General features: G+C 44.6%; 1 protein-coding gene across 6 annotated transcripts; it reads right to left on the bottom strand.

The window, feature by feature from the left end:
- Window positions 1-16,040: 16,040 nt before the first annotated feature.
- On the bottom strand, window positions 16,041-24,142 carry LOC123127629 (cyclin-dependent kinase G-1). Of its 6 annotated transcripts, none has more exons than XR_006462712.1 (9): window positions 22,450-24,142; window positions 22,230-22,358; window positions 21,990-22,125; window positions 21,821-21,909; window positions 21,618-21,729; window positions 21,431-21,537; window positions 20,854-21,331; window positions 20,663-20,739; window positions 16,041-19,781 (listed from the first exon to the last, which is right to left on the bottom strand). XR_006462712.1 is itself a non-coding variant. In XM_044547387.1 (7 exons), the coding sequence occupies exons 1-7, from the start codon at window positions 23,808-23,810 to the stop codon at window positions 21,238-21,240; spliced, it is 2,028 nt and encodes a 675-aa protein (XP_044403322.1). In that variant the 5' UTR covers window positions 23,811-24,142; the 3' UTR covers window positions 20,791-21,237. The 6 variants fall into 6 exon arrangements, 1 of the variants encoding a protein (XP_044403322.1); XR_006462713.1 differs by having other exon boundaries at window positions 16,041-19,357; XR_006462715.1 differs by having other exon boundaries at window positions 16,041-20,739; window positions 20,854-20,938; window positions 21,016-21,331.
- Window positions 24,143-25,754: the final 1,612 nt, after the last annotated feature.

The following is a 25,754-nucleotide window of genomic DNA, read 5'->3' as shown; positions in this document are numbered from 1 at the left end:
CTCGGTCATTGAGAACACGAGCGCGCTTCTTGGGTCTTGAAGCAGTTGCACTGTCAGTGGCTTCAGTTGAAGCAGGGTGTGGCGCACATGTAGTGCCAGCCAAAGGATACACCCTGGAGATGGCTTCAACACCTTCATCGTTCTGAGTGAAGCTCTGGTGTTCTGCATTCTGAAGACTCAAAGGTTGCTTGGCATGCTCAGGATATATAGCTTCAGCAGAGGTATCCACATCTGGCAAGAAGATCTGATGGTTGCGGGCTGAGGGCTGATATGAGATCGCAGAGTGAAGCTTGATCAGTCTCATTACCCAAGGAGCATAGAACTTCAAACCAAGTAAATCTGAGCCTGATGCAGCTAGTTGGCGTATGAAGAAGTCCTGTGCGTTGAAGCATTTGCCATGAAGGATACAAAACAGCAGAGTCTTCATTGCACCCTCGATCTTGGCATTTGGAGAGTGCCCTTTGATAGGCCAGAGAGTCCGCCGGATAATGTGATAGATGGTTCTGGGCAGGTACTCAAAGTCTTCAACGAAGAACTCTGTTGGATAAGGAGCATCGTGGGGCAATGGCTTCATCATTGAGAGCATCTGACTCATATTCGGTTCAGGCCTCTGGAATATGCTCTCAAGAGCTTCAGTGTGTAGTGGACAGCCTTCCTCGAAGAATTTGCCAGGAGTGGGCAGGCCGGTGAGCTCAATGATATCAAATGCATTGGCTTCGTGATGGACATTGCCGGTCATCCACTCCAGGGCCCAAGTCTTCGGATCTCTGTTGTATCCTTTGATGTGGAGGGTAGCATAGAATTGCAGCAGAAGCTCTTCATTCCAGTGCTCTTCATCAGTTACAAATTGTAGCAGACCCACTTGCTTGAAGCAATCCAACGCTTCCTCTAAACAGGGCAGACCAGCAATGGCTTCAACATCAAGGCGCTTGTGCGGGAAGATGCGACCTTGGTTGTATAGGATGCATGAACAGTAGCTGCGCTGAGGATAGCTCCAGAACCTATGTGATGAAATCCTTTCCCTTGAATAGGGGTTCTTGGAGTTGTTGAAGAACGTATTATCTGCCTTGAAGCTATTGATGTTAAAGGATCCAGGTGCTGATGCAGGACCTGGGAACCTCGGCAGCCGTGGGACTGGCTTCTGGACATGAGGCTTGTGCTCAACATGGTAATCAAATTGAGGACCTGCAGCAGACTCAGGAACAGAAGTGTTTGGATCAGTAGCTTCGCTGTCTTCTGAAGCTTTTGGTGGGGAGGGCTCCACATTGGCTTCAGTGTTGGTTGTGGCAGCCTCAATATTTTTAGCCTCCGCTTGACTGGCTGGAGGGTCGGTCACAAGCACGTTCTCCTGGAGAACTGCTTCTTGATGGAGCATAGGAGTGGGCTCTTGTGGTGCTTCTTCTGCGGCTGATGCAGCCGGAATGTCTTCAGCATAGACTTGAGGCCTTGGACCTTTGCGAAGCCTGCGGAACGCAGACGATGCCTGTGGGGTTGGAGTGGGCTGGGCCTCAAAGTCTTCTTCCTCTCGAGGGCGATCCGCCCATGACACATCTTGTGCAATTAGCGTCAGAGGACAACCAATGCTGATGAGTTCGCTTTGTTCATACTGAGGAAGGGCTGCATCATCTTGTACATTGTCCTGATGACCAATGTCTTCAGCAGCGATGGGGTCAGCTGCTGGTATGTCTTCAGCTTCAGGAGCCTCTGTGGAAGCAGGCTCATGAACTGTCAGTTGTCGTTCTGCGTTAGGATGGACGACAGAAAGGTTCAACCATCAAGGGCTCTGTGGGAGCAGCCCGAGCTTTCTTGATCTTTCGCTTCTTCTGAGTGGGGGCAGAAGGAGAGGCTTCAGTATGTTTCCGCTTCCTAGCTTCAACCTTTGCAGTTCGCGTCTTCTTGAGCTCTGAAGCGGTTGACCGGCTCTTTGGCTTCGAGCCAGTCGTTGCAGTTGGGAAGACAATTGGAACTGCTTCTTGCCTTGGTGCCTCTGGTTCATCCATAGCAGGCTTCTTCTTCTTCGCGGCCATCCTGGGGTTGATGCCAGGACGCCCAAGTGCCTTGCGCTTCTCAGCCTCATTGTAGGCCTGCACACATCTGTCTGCCAGAGACTTCATTCGCTCCCGCGAACCTTGAGCTTCTGCACGCTTCTTCAGAAAGTTTTCTTTTAGTTCGTGCATCATGACCTTGAAGCTCTTCACTTCTTGCACGCTGAGCTTGGCCATATGCTTCTTGAACTGAGCCTTTTCATGATCGATTTTTTGCTTCAGTTCAACAATGCGCTGGGCAATTGCAAGTTCTGAAGCAATAGCGCCTTGGAAGGCGACACTGAGGCCAACGGGCAGTTGCAGATCTTCGAAGCTGATGTTTGGTGTGGCAAACCATTCGTCGATGAAGTTGTGGATGATGGCGACATCAAAGAGAGGCAAATTGTTGAAGATTTCAGCTTCTTCTTTGCTCTTGATGAGCTGCTCGAGAGCGTCATCTCCAAGATCTTCATCACTTGACAGATCAATGGCTTTGCTGCGCAGAATGTCAGCAGCTGTGAGCTCTTTGCCGGTGTGTGGCTGAGGCATCTTGGCCTTCTGGGGCTTGGAGACGCGGGATACGTCTTCAGACTGCACACTGTCTTCAGGAGGTGCAGTTGCCAATGGCTTCGCCCTTGAGATTTTTGGTGAAGGGGCCAGCTTTGAAGCTTTTGGCTTCTTCGACTTCTTTGGCTTCGGTACAGCAGGAGCTTCATCAGACTCAGAGTCAGTTGGAGGGTCATTCACGGCAGTCCCTTGGACTAAGATGCGGGTGATGAGGCCCTCAAGGTTGGCATACGGACTGATAATATTGGGTTCTGCATCGCGTGTGCCATCTGCCCTTGGTGCGGAGGGTCCAGGGTTGAAGTCTAACCCCAACTTCTTCTTGTTCTGCTTCGCTGATTGTTGGGCAAACTGAAAGTTGCGCTTGAACAGATTGTCGTCACGACACCAGAGTAGTAACGACGGATGTGCATCATCAGGCTATGGCCCACGAACCATGCATGGATAGAAGCTTTGGGCAATAGCTTCATCTCTGGACCTGGGTACAAGGTTCTTGTATAAGATGTCTCCCCACGGTCTTTTGATGGCACTTTTCTCAGCATACTCTTGGGTTGTGAAGCGGTATTTGAACCATTGTTCTGCCCAGTAGCGTCGAATCCATTGGATTCGGGTCTTGCGCTGCCCATAATTCTCTTCAGGATCTGTTTTATACATTTCTGCCAGGTCTTCAGGCAGATCTTTGGAAGTTCCTCCATGTCGCTGTCTGCCCCCCTTCCTTGCTACTGCTTCTGAAGCCATAAACTTTAACTTGAAAGGCTTCAAAACTTTCAAAGGCTTCAAAGGCTTTCTTTTGCTGGACCAACAGGAACTGGCTTCAGGAGAATTTATGTGATGCTGTAGGAATTCTGCAAATGAATGCAGACTATGAGAACCGAAGGATTCTCCCACGGACATGTACCTGTGACAGCATTAAGGTGCGAGGGAAGGGGAAGAGGTCATATGCATTCTCAGAAGGTTTTGAAGATTAATCAGTTTAGAAGACATTGACCTCATCGTGCGAAGACATTCACTCATAGGTAAGAAGTTGGTTCCAGATTTGTACAAACCCACAGATCAGTACAAGTGAGGAATCTAACTACTTCATGAAGCACAAGTGAATATACTAGGCATGTTATGAGATGCAGATTGAGAGATCTAACTTGTGTGAAGAGAAACTTCTTATGGTAGAAAGTGACAGAACCATGAGATCAAAAGGGGCTGTAGAAAGAAGTTTTATTTACCACACTTGGAACTGCTAGATAGAGTGGGAGATGATGCTGAGCAGTTCAATCCTCCGTGCCCTAACTTGGCGACGGAAGACACCTACGGTGACGGCGGAGAGGACGATGTCCGCGATCGGCGTGAAGATGGCGTCGGAGAAGTTGCGGCAGCGAAGCGCTTCGTCGCCGGCGTCGTCGAGAGCTAGCGGTGGCGCTAGGGTTCGTGCGAGGGTGGAAGAAGGAGATAATGACCGCGGTAAGTGTGAATTTATAGGCGCAGGGGCGGCACTGCGCTATTACTCAGGTGCCCCTGGCGATTCGCATCTGAGGAACGTGGCCATCATGCGGTATTTTGGGGGCAGTTCCACGTCCCACGCACGCCTGGATTGTCGGGTGGTCGTTCCTACTTCTCCGGATTTCATGTGGATAAATGAGCATTGAAAACGGACTTAAATGTTGTCTCTGTGTCTTCTGCTGACAAGGACGCGGAGAAGACATTCGACAGTTTCAATAGAATGCATATGACTTGGAGAGATAGAATTTGAGATAGAAAGCATAGAGAGATTAGGGTCCGATCACATTCACTTAGTTCAAAAGATTCAACCAAGAAGACATAGATATAAGTGAATGCTGTAGAGGACAGAACACTAGTATATATATATCTATATAATCAACGTAGTGAAGATAATCATGAAGACATGTTAAGATTGAAGCCAAACCAAATATGAAGACATTGCAAGGTAACGCCAAGAGTGAAACACTTCAAAATAGAACGTTTGGTGGTGGCGTTACCCACCGTATAGGAAGTATTAGACCCAGACACGGCGCACAATTATCGTGGCGCTCCGAAGTCAAATTCCACATTAATGTATTCACACTTAGAATGTATGTCTTCATTGATTGAAGATATACTTTACTTCGTGTGTTGCACATCTAAGTCATCCATATGCATAAGGGTTTGGATGTGTGCCTGATCACAGGACATTTGAGGATTCCAGGATATTTAGCTCACACCATAACTTGCAAAACCTCTTCTCATCCAAGGGCTTGGTGAAGATATCTGCCAATTGCTCTTCAGTGTTGACGTGTATGATATCAATGTCTTCCTTCACAACATGATATCTGAGAAAGTGATGACGAATTTCAATGTGCTTTGTCTTCGAGTGCTGAACTGGGTTGTTGGCAATCTTGATGGCGCTTTCGTTGTCGCAGTACAGTGGCACTTGCTTCAGATGAATGCCATAGTCCTTGAGTGTTTGCTTCATCCATAGAAGCTGAGCGCAGCAAGATCCAGCAGCAATGTATTCAGATTCAGCAGTGGAGAGAGATACACAATTCTGCTTCTTTGAAGACCAACATACAAGTGATCGTCCCAGAAAGTGACATGTGCCTGATGTAGACTTGCGATCAACTTTGTCACCAGCATAATCAGCGTCCGAGAATCCAACCAAATCAAACTCTGAGCCCTTTGGATACCATAATCCTAGAGTTGGGGTGTGAGCCAAATATCGAAGAATTCGCTTCACAGCGAAGTGATGCGACTCCTTTGGTGCCGCTTGAAATCGAGCACACATGCAAACACTAAGCATAATATCTGGCCTAGATGCACATAGATAAAGTAAAGAACCAATCATGGAGCGGTATACCTTTTGATCGAACTCTTTACCATTGTCGTCAGGACCCAGATGATGTTTGGCTGGCATTGGTGTTGTGAAGCCCTTGCAGTCTTGCATACCGAACTTCTTCAGGCAATCTTTGAGATACTTCTCTTGAGATATGAAAATGCCGTTGCATTGTTGTCGTATTTGAAGACCAAGGAAGTACTTCAGCTCCCCCATCATGGACATCTGATATTGCTCTTGCATCATATATCCAAACTCTTCACTGTACTTCTGATTTGTGCAGCCGAAGATAATGTCATCCACATATATTTGGCACACAAACAGTTCACCATCATATGTCTTCGTGAAAAGAGTGGGATCTAGGGAACCAGGTATGAAGCCTTTGCTCTTCAGGAAGTATTTGAGTGTGTCATACCAGGCCCTAGGGGCTTGTTTGAGGCCATACAGCGCCTTGTTGAGCTTGTATACCATGTCAGGATGTTTTGGATTTTCAAAGCCAGGCGGTTGTGCAACATACACTTCTTCTTCAATCTTGCCATTGAGAAAGGCACTCTTCACATCCATTTGATATAGAAGTATGTTATGATGATTTGCATAGGCCAGCAGTATGCGTATGGCTTCAAGCCTAGCCACAGGAGCAAATGTTTCATCGAAGTCAATGCCTTCCACTTGAGTATATCCTTGAGCAACGAGACGAGCTTTGTTTCTGACAACTTGACCATGCTCATCTTGCTTGTTGAGGTATATCCATTTGGTGCCTATTGTGTTGTGCTTCCGTGGATCAGGACGCTTAACCAGTTCCCATACATTATTCAGCTCAAACTGTTGAAGCTCTTCTTGCATATCTTGAATCCATTCAGGTTCCATGAAGGCTTCTTCAACTTTCTTGGGTTCTGATATTGAGACGAATGCGAAGTGCCCACAGAAATTTGCTAGCTGAGTTGCCCTTGAACGAGTGAGCGGACCAGGTGCATTGATCCTGTCAATTATTCTGTCAATCTGCACTTCATTGGCAACACAAGGATGTACAGGGCGAAGACTTTGCTCTTGCTGATCTGTGTTGTTGTTGGGAGGAATGTCTTCAGGCTGAGCATTGTCTTCATGTTGATCAGGTGCTGAGATGATAAGTTCTTCTTCAGGGTGAGCTTCAGAAGGTATAATCTCTCCAGTTCCCATTAGCTTGATTGATTCACTAGCTGGAATCTCATCTAGCACATTTGGCAGTTGCTCTCTTTGTGAACCATTTGTCTCATCGAACCGCACATCCACTGTTTCAACCACTTTGTAATGAAAGAGATTGAAGACTCTGTAGGAGTGCGAATCCTTTCCATATCCAAGCATAAAACCCTCATGTGCTTTTGGTGCAAATTTTGAGGTGTGATGTGGGTCCTTGATCCAGCACCTTGCGCCAAATACTCTGAAGTAACTGACATTAGGCTTTTTGCCAGTAAGGAGCTCATAAGATGTCTTGTTCAGAAGCTTGTGAAGATAAACACGATAGATTGTATGGCATGCAGTGTCAATGGCTTCAGTCCAGAATTTTCTTGGAGTCTTGTATTCATCTAGCATCGTTCTGGCCATCTCAATGAGTGTTTTGTTCTTGCGTTCGACGACGCCATTCTGCTGTGGCGTGTACGGAGCTGAGAATTCATGTGTGATGCCCAAGGTATCAAGATATGTATCAAGGCCAGTGTTCTTGAATTTAGTCCCATTGTCACTTCTGATGTGCTTTATCTTGGCGCCAAAATTGTTCATAGCACGATTGGCGAAGCGTCTGAAGACATCCTGCACTTCAGTCTTGTAAAGGATTATGTGCACCCAAGTATATCTAGAGTAATCATCAACAATGATGAAGCCATAGAGGCAAGCAGTAGTAGTAAAAGTTGAGTAGTGAGTGGGACCAAAAAGATCCATGTGAAGCAGTTCGAAGGGTCGAGTAGTGGTCATGATTGTCTTCGAGGGATGTTTTGCCCTCGTCATCTTCCCTGCTTCACAGGCACCGCATAAGTGATCTTTCTTGAACTTGACGCCCTCGATGCCTATGACATGCTTCTTCTTCGCAAGGGTGTGGAGGTTCCTCATGCTAGCATGCCCAAGCCTTCGATGCCAAAGCCAGCATTCTAAAGCTTTTGCAAGAAGACATACTGCAAGTTGTGGCCCTGCTGAGAAATCTACCACATATAGATCATCTTTTCGATACCCTTCAAACACTAGAGACTTGTCAGATTCCATTAGTACAAGACAATGATATTTTCCAAACATTACGATCATGTTCAAATCGCAGAGCATTGAGACAGACATTAAGTTGAAGCCAAGGGATTCGACAAGCATGACTTTATCCATGTGTTGATCCTTTGAGATTGCAACTCTACCTAGACCCAATACCTTACTTTTACCAGTGTCAGCAAATGTGATGTGGCTCCTGTCGGATGGACGTAAGGTTGAGTCCATAAGAAGGCTTCTTTTGCCAGTCATGTGATTTGTACATCCACTGTCAATAATCCATTCTGAAGACTTTGAAGACGCTGGTGTCGTACCCTACAGTGCAGTTAGGGGGATAGCCTTCACGAAGAGAATTGTGAAGCAAAAACATTTGACGAACCAGTGGGTTATGAAAGCTTAGATCCAGATTAGGACTAATAGGGAGAGTAGCATGCGATTCAAGAACGAAGTACATAATGATGCCATTCGGGCATTTTATCTTGCGCCCTACAAGATTTTTAAGGTCCCCAGCAATAGCGTCAGAAGATTTTGGTTTTCTGCTGGAGACCTTTCCCTGCAAAAGAGAGTTAAGCCTTCTTAACCACCCACATCTTCAAGGGTGGCTTAGAAGCAATAAATCTAAGTGCAGCATCTGAGAATTTTGGCTTTGAAGCCTTAGCAAACAGTCTTGCAGGTGGACAATAGTACTCATAAGAATAAGCAGAATAATTTTTGGTCATATGAACATGACGGTTTGATGAACCGCTCTCATATTCATATGCCTGAGTATGGTTTCCCTGCAAAACATTTGCGTTAGTGTGACTCAGGTGAGTCCTTTGTTTGTATGAAGCCTTTGGACCGTATGAAGCCTTTGGTCTGAGGTTTGTCTTCTTCAAGTGAGGTGTCATGAAGACATTCACAGGAAGATTTTCCAAACACCTTTCATAGGCGGTCCATTCCTGCGGTTAGTACCAATGTACCTGGCAAACACTTCACCATTCTGATTCTTAAACAGTATATAGTTTGCATTAAAGGATTCATCAATGATAATGGGGTTAGCACAAGTGAAGCCAGATAAATTGGATGGATCTGCTGAAGGTTCCTTTGCAGTAACCCACTTGATTTTGGGGTACTGCTCAGGTTTCCAGTAAGAGCCATCTGCATTTATTTTCTTACGAACCCAACACCCTCTTTCCTAGGGTTTCGGTTCAGAATCTGCTTCTTGAGGACATCACATAATGTCTTATGTCCTTTAAGACTTTTGTACATCCCTGTTTCAAGCAATGTCTTCAACCTAGCATTCTCATTAGCAATAGCAATGGTATCTTCAGCAGAGGGGTTAGTTACCACATCAACAGTTGAAGATATTGCAACAGCAGTAGCAGTGGAACATTCAGCAACAGAAGTAGCATTATCACGCTCAATGCATTTAAGACATGGTGGTTCAAATCCTTCCTGAGCGGAATTGATCTGTTCGGCGTGAAGTGACTCGTTTTCCTTTTGAAGATCTTCATGAGCCGCTCTCAATTTCTCAAGTTCTTGCTTCCTTTGAAGATAATCATAGGAAAGCTTTTCATGAGTTGTTGAGAGAGTATCAAGACGATCTTCAAGTTCCTGATACTTAACGTGAAGATTTTTTATGTCTTCAATTAAGGATTCAGATCGAGTCATTTCAGCACCCGACAGATCATCGCTTCTGTCTAACAGTTTTTGAATATGTTCCATGGCCTTTTGTTGTTCAGTTGCAATTTTAGCAAGTGTTTTGTAACTGGGTTTTGAATCACAATCAGAGTCATCGTCACTGGATGTTTGATAGCGAGTAGTTCGTGTGTTTACCTTGGCACCACGTGCCATGAAGCAGTAGGTAGGAGTGGAGTCGTCCTTGTCATTTGCATCGGTGTCGGTGATGAAGTTATTGTCTTCAGTGTTGAAGATGGACTTGGCGACGTATGCTGTAGCCAGACTTGCAATGCCAGAATCAGACTCCTCGTCAGACTCCACCTCTGCCTCCTCAGAAGCGGATTCCTCCTCAGAATCCATTTCCTTGCCAACAAACGCACGTGCCTTGCCAGATGAGCTCTTCTTGTGTGATGAAGACTTTGAGGAAGACTTGGAAGAAGACTTTGAGTATTGCTTCTTCTTCTTGTCGTCAGAGTCATATTCCTTGCTCTTCTTCTTCCTTCTGTTCTCATTGTCCCACTGTGGACACTCAGAGATGAAGTGTCCAGTTTTCTTGCACTTGTGGCATGTTTTCTTCTTGTAGTCATGAGCAGAAGCTTCATCATTCCTTGAGCTTGATCGTGAAGACTTTCTGAAGCCTTTCTTCTTGGTGAACTTTTGGAACTTCTTCACAAGCATTGCAAGTTCCCTTCCAATGTCTTCAGGATCATCAGAACTGCTGTCAGATTCTTCTTTAGATGAGGAAACAGCTTTTACCTTCAAGGCACGAGTTCGCCCATAGTTTGGACCGTAGATATCTCTTTTCTCAGAAAGCTGAAACTCATGTGTGTTGAGCCTCTCAAGTATGTCAGATGGATCGAGTGTCTTGAAATCAGGACGTTCTTGAATCATCAGGGCTAGAATGTCAAACGAACTATCAAATGATCTCAGCAGCGTTTTGACGACTTCGTGTTTGGTAATCTCAGTGGCGCCGAGGGCTTGAAGCTCATTTGTGATGTCAGTGAGTCTGTCAAATGTGTGCTGGACATTCTCATTGTCATTTCGCTTGAAGCGGTTGAAGAGATTGCGAAGGACACTGATTCTTTGATCTCTCTGGGTTGAGATGCCTTCATTGACCTTGGAGAGCCAGTCCCAGACCAGCTTGGATGTCTTCAAAGCACTCACACAGCCATACTGTCCTTTGGTCAGATGACCACAGATGATGTTCTTGGCAGTAGAGTCCAGTTGAACAAACTTCTTGACATCAGCAGCAGTGACACCTTCTCCAGCCTTGGGAACGCCGTTCTCGACGACATCAATGGCTTCAAGATGCATACGCATCTTATTCTTCCAATAGGGATATTCAGTTCCATCGAAGACGGGGCACGCAGCAGAGACTTTGATTATCCCTGCAGTCGACATAGCTAAAACTCCAGGTGGTTAAACCGAATCACACAGAACAAGGGAGCACCTTGCTCTGATACCAATTGAAAGTGCGTTATATCGACTAGAGGGGGGTGAATAGGCGATTTTTACGAAAGTCTTCAAAACGTGGAAATTATGAAGACAAACAGTAGAGATAAGCCTATCACTATGCAGCGGAAGTTAGATTACACTAGGCAAGCCATGGTCAAGTATTCAATAGAGTGAAAGCACAATGACAAGTAGCTGCAGTGTAATAAGGATCAGGTAGGAAGAAGTTATGAAGCCAAACAAATCATACAGTTACGTTGTGAAGATAAAAGGTATAGCAAGCATGCAATGACTTCACAATGAGTAACAGTAAGTAAAAGGAAGTGAAGATGAAACCAGTGACTCGTTGAAGACAATGATGTGTTGGACCAGTTCCAGTTGCTGTGACAATTGTACATCTGGTTGGAGCGGCTAGGTATTTAAACCTTAGGACACACAATCCTGGACACCCAGTCTTGGACACGCAGCTCAGGACACCAAGTCCTCACCGTATTCTCCTTGAGCTAAGGTCATATAGTCCTCGCCCAATCACTCTGGTAAGTCTTCAAGGTAGACTCCCAAACCTTCACAGACTTCGTTCACTGGCAATCCACAATGTCTCTTGCTCTGAACGCGACGCCTAACCGTCTGGAGGATGCACAGTCCTCAAGTGAAATAAGTCTTCAGATCACTCAGACAAGAAGACTTAAGTGATGCCCAATTTACTCTGGCTCTGGGTGGTTAGGGCTTTATCCTCGCAAGGAATTCTCTCTCTCAAAGGCTTCGAGGTGGGTTGCTCTCAAACGACAAAAGTCGTGCACTGAAATCTGAGCAGCCAACCGTTTATGGTTGTAGGGGGTGGGCTATATATAGCCACTTGGCAACCCGACCTAATTTGTCCGAAATGACCCTGGGTCACTAAGGAACTGACACGTGTCTCAACGGTCAGATTTCAAACTCTCATGGCAACTTTACTTGGGCTACAAGCAAAGCTGACTTGTCTGGCTCTGGACAAGATTCGCTCTCATTGTCTTCAATCGAAGACATAGGTTTTTGGTTTAGGCATCACTTCAGTCATTCTAACTGGTTCTCCTGGACCCCACTTAACAGTACGGTGGTTCCTATGACTCAACACAAAAGAAAAAGAACTACGAAAAATCTAAGTCTTCGAGCTCCATAGGCTTCATAATGTGTCTTCTTTTGTCATAGTCTTCAATGTGAATATCTTCATATACCACCTTTGACTTCAATGTCTTCATACATTTTTAGGGGTCATCTCTGGTAGTAAAACCGAATCAATGAGGGACTTCTACATGTGTTATCCTGCAATTCTCACAAACACATTAGTCCCTCAACTAGGTTTGTCGTCAATACTCCAAAACCAACTAGGGGTGGCACTAGATGCACTTACACTTGTCATCAATCACCAAAACACCTTAGGGATAAATATGCCCTTACACCTTGGGTTTTTGCGAGCTCGAGGGTCATCTTTATTTTAACCCCCCCCCCCCCCGGACCAGTGCTCCTCTGAGTGTTGGTCCGAACCAGGAAACCTGCGGGGCCACCTCGGGGAAACTTGAGGACTGGTTTTACTCGTAGCTTGACCTATCCGGTGTGCCCTAAGAACGAGATATGTGCAGCTCCTATCGGGATTTGTCGGCACAGTCGAGCGGCTTTGCTGGTCTTGTTTACCATTGTCGAAATGTCTTGTAACCGGGATTCCGAGACTGATCGGGTCTTTTCGGGAGAAGGAATATCCTTCATTGACCGTGAGAGCTTGTGATGGGCTAAGTTGGGACACCCCTGCAGGGTATAAACTTTCGAGAGTCGTGCCCGCGGTTACATGGCAGATGGGAATTTGTTAATATCCGGTTGTAGAGAACTTGACACTTGACTTAATTAAAATGCATCAACCGCGTGTGTAGCCATGATGGTCTCTTTTCGGCGGAGTCCGGGAAGTGAACACGGTCTTGGGTTATGTTTGGACGTAAGTAGTTTCAGGATCACTTCTAGCTTCACAACTGTTGCGTAGCTTCTCATCTTACCCTTATTTGCGTATGTTAGCCACCATATTTGCTTAGCGCTTGCTGTAGCTCCACCTCATTACATTATCATACGCATAAGCTTAAATAGTCTTGATCTCGCGGGTGTGAGATTGCTGAGTCCTCGTGACTCACGGATACTTCCAAACAGTTGCAGGTGCCGATGATACCAGTGCTGGTGATGCTACCGAACTCAAGTGGGAGTTCGACGAGGACCTTGGTCGTTACTATGTTTCGTTTCCTGATGATTAGTAGTGGAGCCCAGTTGGGACAATCGGGGATCTAGCATTTGGGGTTTATCTTCCTTTTATTCGGATTTGACCGTAGTCGGTCTATGAGTGTATTTGGATGATGTGTGAATTATTTATGTATTGTGTGACATGGCGATTGTAAGCCAACTCTCTTTATCCCTTTCTTATTCAGTACATGGGATTGTGTGAAGATTACCCCTCTTGCGACAAAACCAACATGCGGTTATGACTCTAAGTCGTGCCTCGACACGTGGGAGATATAGCCGCATCGTGGGCGTTACATTCTTATAAGAATCAATGTTCCCTTCTACATACATTTGACCCAAAGTTGTACCTGGTTTGCTTGTATTCACACTGTTTCCACCCAAGACAATGGCCTTACTGTTGTTTTCCGCCTTTAGTTCTGCATTTGTGGATGGTCCTTTGGGTCTATATACCTTTATTTGCTTCCTTTTTTGCCCAACAACATGACTATTTGTAGCCCCTGAATAAAAAAGTTCCTTACTCACCATGCCTTGATCCACCTTATTTTTTTAATTTCTGATTTTGAACCTTCAGATTCATGGGAGAGGTGACTACATATTCCTCTTGCAATTTATCAGTGTTTGGTTCGACAATCTTCGCTTTAGCACGGAGATGGGATTCCCTCTTTTGTCATCGTAGTGTGAACATTTGCCACTTGATTGTGAACTTTGCACTGATTTGGAACCTGGAAAACTTCTCTACTTATCATCCTTGACACACAGCCTATCGGCATTCCAAGGTAGCTTACCCTCTGCATCCCTCTCACCTCGTCTGGGGCATTCCATGGAAGAGTGTCCCAACAAGCCACAATAGAAGCAGTAATGTGGGAGCCTCTCATACACTACCTCACAAGTGTCATACTCTTGGTGATTCTTCGAATAAGTTGTAACCCACCTTAACAGAGGTTTGGAGATATCCACGATTACTCTAACTCGTAGACAGCCCCTCCCCCCCCCCCCAAGCTCTACCCTTCTATCCACATCATCAGTCTCCATTGTTCCTAGCTTTGCTCCAAGTTTTTCTCCCCAAATTTTGTTCATCAGTTCAAATCTTGGGTTTTTAATGCGACCCCAAACAGTTAATTTGTCAAAGCGAACAGCTGATGGTCTCTGTCTAGCATCAAAAATGTTAATGAGCACTGCATGCTTGCCAACAGTCCATGGAGATCCCGCTTCAACTCGAACTTTATTCATCTTAGTTGCAAACTCAACAATAAACATATTGTCTCCAATAGCTCTAGGATTCATGCCTTTAGGGTTTACCCAAGCTGGCCTTAGTGCCGCCATAATCGTCTGCATATTAAGAGTGGTTGTGGATAGTACCCTTCCTATGAATGACCACTCCAAGGACACCAAATCTTCCTCATTTTCGTCCTGCAAAATGACCGTTGTAGCTTCTTCAGATGTGAGATTGAGCTTCTCCATTAATATGACAATCTTCTCTTTTGCTTCAGATGGGACACTGTCAGCCCCACTAGCCATATTGGTCTCCTGGTCCGCCGCACCCATTGCCAGGAATGGAGTGGACATGACCTCCATGGCAGAACCTACACCACCGCCAACGCCCCCAACTCACCTCGTTACCCGTGACCAGGAGTGGGCAGTGAACCGTGATTTGCCCCGATGTCCTCCTGAACCACTGTTGAAGGAAGAGGATTGGGAGTACTTGAGAGAGTTGGGATTGGTGGAATCGAATCTAGATTCGGTGGAAACTGTGGACGACGCGGGATCGAAATCTCGCTCACCAGATCGTAGCCTCACCCTAGAATGCCCGTCGCCACTAGAGGGAATGAGAAGGTTCTAAGGAGTGTCACTGCAGGCTAGGACGTTGTTCATTATCTCTCTGTAGCGTCCGAGTGTGTTGGGTTGCAATCTTGATTCTGCCTCTCGGTGGTTTATACCACATGACTGTGCAAGATCAGATCAGTACCCTCGGTAGGGTTGCCAACATGGCCGGAAGTCTTAGATCGGAGGTCACACAAGGGTTTACCTAGGTTCGGGCCTCGCCTTTGAGGAGTAATACCCTATGTCCTACTTGTTGATATTCATGATGGGCATACCTCTTGCGAGAGATTACAGTGAAGAGTATGAGAAGTTGCCGAGAGTTTGTTTCTACAGGAGTGGATGGGAATGGGAACCCCGCAACCCTCACCTGATATGCTCGATGTGGGCTAGGGTTTTACAATGTAGAGATCTGATCTAGCCCGCCGCCAAGATGGCTTGTGGAGGAAAAGATGATTTGTTGAGGTGTATCCAATGATCTGGGCTCCCAGTTGCCACCCATGGTAGAGTAGGCCCTTCAGCATGCCTGTTGTCGGGCTCCCTATGGACCACCCCCGATGTATTACACCATTAGCGGGGCAGAGGTCGAGCTCCGAGATCTCAAGCGGGCTCCCTGCCTTTTGCCCACCTTGGGGAGCTCAGCCCTTGAAGATTTTGTTCCGGCTTTGTTCCGGCTTGCTTCTTGGAAGGAGCTCACAGAGAACAGAGCCCTGCAAGTCAGATCTTATCATCGGGCCTATCCTATCGTGAGCCAAAGCGCAGTCTTGTCAATATGGTCATGATGAGGGCGCCATAACCCCACACCCACGTCTCATGAAACGACAACTTTATACTAAGGTGGTTATAAAAGAGATGAAAGGGTAATTTCTTCTCCCGCTTCCTTCATCTTCTTCCTCGCACCCCTTGCCGAATTTGAGAGAATTCTTTTACTTTGAGAGAATTATTTACATCACATGACCAATAAATATACCTCACGATGGAAGCACATTTCATAACCAAATTTGAGAAAGGTCTATACATCATGTGAGCAAATATATATATCTGTGGATTATATACTAAAAAGGCCCATGTACAATCTGTGCAAATTAAACTCACAAAATTTATTTTAACTAAAAGTTGTGGTGTTAAAAAAAATGTTAACAAGATCCATGCAATATCAACGCGGAGCATGTTGTTTGGGGAGGAAAGTACATCACTTAGGAAAAACAATATGCACATGATTTACAGTTCACTGTTTCTAGCAAAGCCCGCGACAAACAAGTTTAAATCAACATTTTTACAGTTCACTGTCGCTAGCAAAGCCCGCTACAAACAAATTATCGCTTTATCTCATGACGACATAGTTTCAGGTGAATCAGCTTGCACATTATCCAGAAATCTCAGACAGCAAAACTGTCAGGGACTATTCATTGTTACCACATTACAGGAAAAAGAAAACAAGTTGTACTCATCTTGATACTACATCACTTTACCAAATTTAGATAGATACAGCCATAACCCTAAGAGGTAAAAGAAATACTCCCTCCATCCCAAAATAAGTGTCTCAACTTTGTATTAACTTTACTGCAAAGTTGTACTAAGGTACTAAGGTTGAGGCAGTTATTTTGGGACGGAGGGAGTAATACATCAGCAGGCACTCTTGCAACACCTTAGGGTTTTTTCAGTCTGATAGAACACAAATGGTCAGAAGCCAGAGAGACCAAAGAAGCTTCTTTGCCTCCGCAATGCTAATTCAAGTTCCATCGTTGCTGTACACAGGGTTAGGAAGGGCATATACATAAAATAAACTGGAGAGTACAAGTTAGTGCTACCGCTGCAACTAAACACAAGACGTTTTTGCAGTTCAAATTGAACTAAACAAAGTCTCATATTTAGTTACCTAGGTGATTTTATCCTTCATATGCAGACATTAGTGTATGATGGGTTAGGACAGGCTAATCCAGTTGGAGACAAGCTGGCACAGGTGGTGCAACCAAAAATACAATACAAGCTAGTAATAAAAGAGCACTTCTCCACCTTACTACTCATATATTAACACTACTAAGATCATATGTTAACACTACTAACAAACCATAATCCACACAGAATAATGATTAATACACTTTAATTCCCAAACGTGAACCTGCAAAACATGCAATAAAAATTGCATCGGGGGCAGGCTCAGGTGATATCTTGAATTATTGAGTAGGAATCAAGATATTTACTGTCAAAATCAAATGCACATACATCATGAATGGAGGCAGTTCTCGATAGTCCAAGATCAAATACTGGACCTGACCTTAGCGATGCTTTAAAAGGCTTCCGAGCCAAACTTTGATCAAAACCTTTAAACACTTCATTTAAGAACTCTGGCTACAGCACAATTGATCCTTGACCTAACGACAACAAAAATAAATAAATGCCTATTGAAGCTGGATAGCATTTCTATTCAAAATGTTCGCGTGAAAGGAGGCAGTTTCGATAGTACATAGTTAAGTGTCTAGCTGAGCAGAAGGTTATCAAATACTGGACCAGACCTTGCCATGCTTTACAAGGTTTCCAAGCCAAACTTATTTGATCGAAATTTCAGCACTTTCATTCAAAAACTCAGGCTATAGCAGAATTGACCCTTGACTTGACTTACAAACGACAGCAAAAGAGAGAAATGGTTAACGATGTTAGATAGCATTTATATTCAAAACGTATGTACTAATTTGTTTTGAAAAGGTACAATAAGGTTCATCGTCGAATGCTCTGCTGCAGGCATTTCGTCTGCAACAGCTGACCAAGAGGATGTGCTGGAAACCGGCATGCCTTTGAGAATGATCTTGCATTCACGGAATACAGACATGTCTTCTATCCAAACTAACACAATACAATCAACTTATACAAATACTATGTTTCAAAATAACTGACATGGTTCAAATTTGAACTAAATCCATGACACTTATTTTGGAACAGAGGGAGTAGAAAACAAGGATAGAAAATAATAGATTGGTACATGATTTTTTGTAGGAATTCATGAAGGATACGCAAGTCAGAACCCATAAACAGTTCGGTCCAGCACTCACTTCTGTCTCTGATGCAAACACAAGCATCGCATCAACATCTCACTTGCCTGAATCTCACTCATTCCCTTTTCCCTTGTCAGTACCTGCACAAGTCAGCAGGCCGCCCAAGTCGCTGGCAGCAAAGACAGAAATAGCTAACGAGTAGCACCCAATGAGGCGCAGCAGTGGCAAGAGCCACTACATAAGTTACCATCTTTGTAGAAATTTCGACAGATCTGAACTCTATAAATACCCCTCGATGACAGAACAAAATAAATGGATCTGTGTTCTGATTTTGCTTAATACTGATAAGCATTTCATTCAGAAGTGGGGAAAGGAATTTCAATGAAAAAGGGTCATATCTATAAAAACAGGGCTCTCTTCTCCACCAGTAGTACCATTTACTTGAGAGAGAGCTGTCTCGATGCAAACATAAACATCATATCAACATCCCACTTGGCCGAATCTCACTCCTATTCCTTTCTCCGTCTGTACCGGCACAAGCCAGCATGCTGCCCAAGTCGCAAGCAGCAAAGACAGAAATAGCTAACAAGCAGTCCGATTAGGCGCAACTGTGGCACGAGCCAGCACTTCATTTGCACTTAAAACTTGTTTCACTCCGCCCTTATCTAGGTTAGTTCTGACCACTACATAAGTTACAGATTTGTAGCAATTTGAAGAGATGTATAAACTGTAAAAATAATCCAAATACCACAACAGAATACCCCTCGCCAAAAGAACAAAATGTATGGGTCTGTGTTCTGGCTTTTTTAGTGCTGATAAGCATTGCATTCAGAAGTGGGGCAAGGAATTCAATACAAAAGGGCCATATCTATTAAAAAAACAGGGCTCTCTTCTCCACCGGTGGTACTATCTACTTGAGAGAGAGCAATTAATAGGTCACTGCAAATAACTAACTACTGGAATTATCCAACAAATGTTCAACCAAGAATCATCATGTCCACTGGTGGGTGGTGGCACATGGTTGACAGGGATAAGGGATTAAATAAAAATGAACTGATAACTACAAGGCATCCGTAGGTAAATTATCAGAACATTACGGAAACTAAACATGATTTATTTAAATGAAAACTAGTCTTGTTTTTACCAGCACCCGTGAGTTTTCCTGTAGTAAGCAAAGCATACGGAATCCACAATTTTTAATCAAATTATAAAGTGCAGCATTTCATGACAATGGCGTGCATCTTCGGAAATATAGAACCAGAAAACAGGCAACTCTTCAAGGGATCATGTAGCAATATTAAGGTAAATGATGAGATCGCCTGAACTCTGAACAGATTTAAAAATAATATATTTGTCAACCAAGGAAATGATAATCAGTTACCAAGGAAAACTACTAGCAAGAAAACATACCAAGATAGGATAGTATACTGACCAACTAAGATTCACAAGAGTAACAGAGCTTGGATACCTTCCACAAAGAAAGTCAATTAAGAAAGGTAAGCTGACAGCACTCGAGCTTCCTGTCTTGATAGCCACAGCTTAAGCTGCAGACGGGTCACAGAACACTTAAGTGAGTTCAATCAACTCTCCAAGCAGCTTACACAATACAAGTAATTCATAGTTCAAAGTTAAAATTGAGTAAGAGAACTGGATTAACTGATTTCACAGGAAGATATGCTATGTCCAAACAAACATTCAATCATGGACACCAATCAGACTAGCTTTTCTATCATCAGATGTCCTGCACATAGCAAATGACTTGAAACTGAAACAATGAAAACTGACTGCCTCACTAAACGGACGATACTTACGTGCATGCAAGTATATTATCATATAAGGAACTCCCGTATATGCTACTCTTAAAACCAATCCCTTGCATGTCATTGTTTTCAGCCTTATTGCTTGCATACCATCAAGGAATTTGTGAGGGATAACCCTTTTATATACAAGGGTAGTCCTAACAGATTGCTGGGTATACGGAGAGGGTTAGAAACTATGGCTTATAAATAATAATACTTAAAAGAATGGCATATGAGTAAGAGTGCATAAACTTTTCATGAAGGGCAAACCGGTACCTAAGAACCAAAAACATTTTACAACTTTCACTAACTAGTGCTCCATCCAGTTCACAAAAGGATAGCATTTTACTCAAACTTCTAAAAAATTGGCCACTGATGTGTTTTCACAAATTTAGGTCGGTTGTTGAAAATCATTTACATTTTGTAGAACGTGTCGGTTCCCAAAACGTAATCAACACAAAATGAAAGCCTAGGTGAAAAACATAGTATCATTCAACAATGCAAGAAAGGCTTTTTATCCATCAGGCAAGATAGGCCAAACAAGAACAAAATCCTGAAAATAATAAAAGCAGAACAAAATAGCATCTAGATTTGGGATAACAAAGGTCATGGGAAGTTAATTTCCAAACTTTGCTCTCAAATTCCTGTTTTCAGGAAAGCAAACAATAACAGAAATGAAGGGTCTCCATTTCGCAATATAAAATTAGTTGTGTTTTTAAGACGACATTAGTTGTTCTCTTACGACGGAAGTTGCATTGACTGCACAAAAGAAGTTCATAAGTATTAATTTGTCCTTTTTGGTTTGCATTCATTATGTAAGTTAGAATTTCATATAGTACAATAACAGACAACATGAACATATCAAGCAGAATAAGCCATAAAATATGTATGTACAATTTTAGATATTTCCAAACAACGCCAAAGCTCACCTGAGCTTACAAGACCATTCACACAGAACATCCACAAACACAGAGATAAAAAATGATAAATACGTCGAATTTATATAGCACGATAACACATCAGTGGGAAATTAATTCCTCAGCATATTACCTTACAATTTGCATTACTATGCATCAGTTTCCTCGCGAAAAAGCAAAAGGTACTCCCCTTCTTCGCTTCATTCATCTCTTGCAGAGAATATGCAAAGATCAAAATAAAATGTGCTTAACAAGGAAAAATGAAGTGAGAAGATCTCATTGATTGTTGTTTACAAGGAATACACTTTACAGTACTTTACATACAGAAGATCGGTATGTGAAACTGGTGTACCCAATAGCTGTGAATAGGCCAGACCATACGATGCAGCTGTATGAGATATTTGCACACCTTACAATGCACAGTGGATTAGATTGTGACCAAGTAAAGTAGAGTTCATTGTGACCAGAAGTTGGGGAAGAGCTAACCCTGTAAATGAAATAGTGCCTAGCACGGAATATAAGGAGAAATCGTATCCCCTTCTGATTATGCATCCATGCCTGCTAAAGAAGGCCACCAACTGTCGCCAGACACCAAGAAGACGGTGTACTTCATATATCCAGTGGACGTCTAACCTTGGAACACATGCACTTCCATTAGGTTCATGTTAATTGAAGATTGGCATCTGCAGCAAACCAAAAGATCAGGGCTCAGCCAAAAATTCCACGGTCGTGTATGCTCCCCAGTTCTTTCATTCGTTGCTCCTCCAGAGGATCAGGGCTCTTCATGCGTTTCATCATGCGCCTACATGTTTGAAGAATGAAACATTAATTAAACCATACTACAAGAAAAAAAATCATACTATGCTGATAGGTTAAAGCTTATACAAAAAAATGCCAGTACCTGTCTTGTTCATTAAGGGAATGAAATGTTGGCATAGAATCCCTTGACTGAGGCAATGGTACTTCACAGAACCATTCATGGTTCAACGCATCCTCTGCTGATATGCGCTGTAAGAAGAAGGCAAATATGTTCAGACAGGTAAAAGGTGAGGGGAGAATCAGCTAGTTCTCTATAGGGCATATATTACCGTTTCAGGGTCATACGTCAGCATTCTGTTTAGCAGGTCAAATCCAGCCTCTGACAGGGTCAGCCCACCAGTGAAAGATACAGCTGGAAACTTTTCCCGTAATCTATTGTACCTGAGGAGAGAATTGAAGGTTAGATTTTGATACAAACCTAGCATGCTCAAAACACAAAAGAAGCAGCTACAATAAGTGGTTAACCACTTACGGTTGTTTGGCAAATTTGGCCCTGGCGCCCGGTAATTTAGAATAACCAGGCCATAGGTCCTCGTTAGGTGTACCAAGCATTCTAAATATCTGCAGTCAAAGTTACTCACATGAGATTTTATTGATCTAGTTACAATGAACAAATAGAAATTATAGATCAAACCAGATACCTTACTAAGTTGGTCGATGTCACGTTTCCCATCAAACAGTGGCTTTTTTGAAAGGAGTTCTGCCATAATACAACCCAACGACCACATATCAATAGCAGTGGAATATTCCTTTGCGCCTAACAGTAGTTCTGGAGCCCTGCAACGATAAAGCATCAAACAGTGAGGCTGTGATTGGTAAGTGGTTAAATAATAATGTAACAGCACAACATTTGAAAACATTGATGCTGGCTAATGACTTACCTGTACCACAAAGTCACAACCAATTGAGTGTAAGGCTTTAGTGGACTGCCATATTGACGAGAGAGCCCAAAATCACATATTTTCAACTCACCGCGGTTATTCAAGAGAATATTAGACGTCTTGAGATCCCTATCAAACAAGACAGATCATTAGACAGAAAAATATAACCTATTAAGAAACATGCATAAAAGTTGAAGAAAAATCAATAGTTGGTCATTACCTGTGAATCACCCAATTGTCATGAAGATACTTCACACCTTCTAGCAGCTGAAGCATCAAACATTTGACCTCGCTTTGACTATATGGTTGTTTCATAGTCTCCATGACAGCCTTGAGATCGTGCTCCATGTACTCCATCACCATATAGGTGCTGTCACCACTCCCAACGACTATTTCCTTGACATCCACAATCGAAGGGTGATGGAACGATAGCAGGATATTTATTTCCCTGAGAGAAGTCAGTGGGAAACCTTCCCGTTCATTCTCCATCTTTACCTTCTTCAATGCAACAATCTCACCAGTTTTCTTATCCTTTGCCCTAGATACAATACCGTATGTACCCTCATTAATTGTGTTGAGCCTCTCAAACTCGTCAACACCCCTACAACCCTGAAGCATGTTAATGCACCTATGCGGTGACCCTGCGGGCTCTGGGGTTCTAGAGCTACACCGATGACTCTCAGAATCAGTGTGCATCCCACAAAGAGCAGAAGAATCATCCCCAGCATCCTTCTCGATATCCATGTAGTCACCCTTATCTACTTCAAGATCCCTGTTTGCACTAAACTGTACTACGCCAGAGTCAGACGACACTGAGGAGTTTGAGTCTTTATCCATCATCAACTTTCCAAGCTCTGGGCTTGTAAGCTTTTTCACGGACCCTTGTTCTGGTGACACGCTTTTCTTCTTCTTCGACACAATTTCTTCCTCGTCATCAGCATCTGCCCATCGTGAAGTCCTAATGTTTATCATTGTTGGATAAGCATCCTCCTCCTCATCCTCCTCCATAATAACCCTATCATTGCAGTGCTCCTGTAATCTTTCAACATTTTGTACATCAACCGATGCATCCAAATCAATGCTGCTCGGGTTGCCAACATCTGGGAGGTTGGCAACCACAGTGCCTACATCTTTCATGCTACTCGCAAAATCTTGGACACGAGGCTTTGAACCATTCCTGTCCAAAATAATAGGCGAGTATTTTCGCTTCTTAGTTGGGGATGGCACCCCGCCCTCCCTGCTGACCCCAGCAACACCATTCACACCAGGTTCCCTTGCCTTGAGCGGACACCCACGAGACTCTTCCGAGCCACTTCCGCTTGAAACCTCGCCGGGTTCCCTCTCCTCCCTCCTCCCTGACGGCCGGCTCTTCAGTGGCAGATGTGGCGACCGGTGGCGGGTGTGCCCATTTGACGGCTCCCGGTCCCTGCTCCGGCCGCCATCACGACGACGATCTGAGTCGCGGTGTCGGCTAGGGTTGCGGTGATGGTAATCCTTGCCCCTTCTAGAAGCCTCCAGATCGAACTCCCGCTCCTTCGACACCTCGTAGCCACTGTACCCTCCGTGGCGCCCCGCGGCCATGATGCGCAGGCACAACAAATCCCAGCAATCGAAGGGAATCGGGGAAAATTGGCTCACCAAACCCTAGATCCACGGGCCAAAACCAAACCCTACAAAAAAAGGGTGTTCTGGATCGAACCGGGGATCGGACTTCCGAAATTGGGGATAATATGCTGGAGCTTTGCGCTAGCTCGTGCGAGCGCGGCGTCGAAGCTTATCGGAAGTCGGCGACCAAGGACGCGGAGAGGGATCGTGCGGGCTTGTGGTGCTGGGTGGCGGCGGCGGTGGGTGGGGTTGCAGGGCGACGCGAAGAAAAGAAGAGGAAACTGCGTCCGGCGTCGCCTATCGTGCTGTCCTGTTTGAGCGGTATCTTCAGAGTTCGCGTCGGACGCGGATGCGGCGCGTTTCAGCCGATGGCAGGTTGGGTCCGGATTGTCAGAGGAAGGTGAATCAGCGGTAGGACTGATGAACCGTATATCTATATCTCTACTTCTTAAAAAACGTAAGGTTTCATTTCACCTTGCTTCTCATCATCCCTTCGTCCAACCTTCCATAAATATAATAATTAATTCCCCTTAATTACTTACCTTCTAACCCAATTCCATTTTAATTAATCGAAATATAAGGTAATTCACGGTCAGAATTTGATGAACATTTATATACACAATCACATTATTATTGAGAGGTAAATCACAATCTAGCGTATTAGAATATTTGTATCCCGTTGCAATGCACGAGCATTGTTCTAGTGTAGGCTAAAAAATTCTCTACTACTTAAAAAACGTGAGGTTCCATTTCACCTTGCTTCCCATCATCCCTTCGTCCAACCTTTCATGAATATAATAATTAATTCCCCTTAATTACTTACCTTTTAATCCAATTCCATTTTAATTAATCAAAATATAAGGTAATTCACGGTCAGAATTTGATGAACATTTATATACACAATCACATTATTATTGAGAGGTAAATCACAATCTAGCGTATTAGAATATTTGTATCTCGTTGCAATGCACGAGCATTGTTCTAGTATAGGCTAAAAAATTGACAGAGCAGCAACTCCGTCGACCCTGTGTCCAACACGCCCGCTCTTTCGTCATCGCGTGTTCGCTTGGATCAAAATTGACACAGAAGTCGATCCAACGCACACCCAAACGAACGCGCGTCCGTTTTTTGCCCGTCTGCCGAGGGTCTCATTTGCATCCGCGCGAACACGAAACGAACGTGCGTGACGTCCGCCTACTCCTCCCCTAGCCCGCCAATCGGCGGCACACACACCACCATTTATCCTCACTTTTCCAAAAAAAACTCCCGTCAACTCGCGCTCCCAGTCACTCGCCATGGACGACGTGCCGACCCTCGACGTCGTGCCGACCTCGCCTCCCTCGCCTCCTCCGGCCTCACCTTCGTTGCCTCCGCCAAAGGCAAGCCCCGAGCGCCCTGCAAGACTGCAGCGCCGCCCAAGAAGAAGCAGTTGACGCCCGAGCAGCGGGCCGTGCAGTCGACCAAGAGGAAGGGTCGAAGGCATGCGCGGGACCGCAAGCTCGAAGCCGCTGTCGTCACCCTCTCCGCCACCGCACAGCAGGAGGAAACCAATGCCCGAGTCACCGTGGCAACGAGGGAGGCCCTGCTCTATCTAGGGTTAAGCCTTGGCCAACACGGGCTCGTCGGCTTTTCCTTGGGTGGGATTGCCAGAGTCGCCACGCACGTCTACCACGCAGCTGATTCCCAGTTTCAATGTCTATCCGCAAGCCTCCCGCTTCTCCGTAGAATGCTCGTCGGAGGTGATCGTGCTGGCGCCGTCCACACCCGCGCATGTGCTCATGGCATCGACCTCAATGCCACATCGATGGCCGGTGGATCATCCTCCGAAGGAGCGAGAAAACGCTCGTGGGAGATACTAGCCGACATGCATCCCGACGTCTGCAACCTATTCGACAGAATGCCGGCCACTGGTGACGACGA

Source organism: Triticum aestivum, chromosome 6A, assembly GCF_018294505.1.
Source record: "Triticum aestivum cultivar Chinese Spring chromosome 6A, IWGSC CS RefSeq v2.1, whole genome shotgun sequence".
Taxonomy (NCBI): Eukaryota; Viridiplantae; Streptophyta; class Magnoliopsida; order Poales; family Poaceae; genus Triticum; species Triticum aestivum.
Note: the sequence above shows the minus strand (reverse complement) of the source record. Positions and strands in the feature narration are given on the sequence as shown.

Coding starts and splice junctions, on each gene's coding strand:
- LOC123127629 (XM_044547387.1), bottom strand. CDS start 23,810: ATGGCCGCGGGGCGCCACGGAGGGTACAGTGGCTACGAGGTGTCGAAG. Junction 21,910..21,989: donor ACATCGACCAACTTAGTAAG/GTATCTGGTTTG, acceptor CTTTGACTGCAG/ATATTTAGAATGCTTGGTAC. Junction 21,730..21,820: donor GCCAAATTTGCCAAACAACC/GTAAGTGGTTAA, acceptor TTCTCTCCTCAG/GTACAATAGATTACGGGAAA.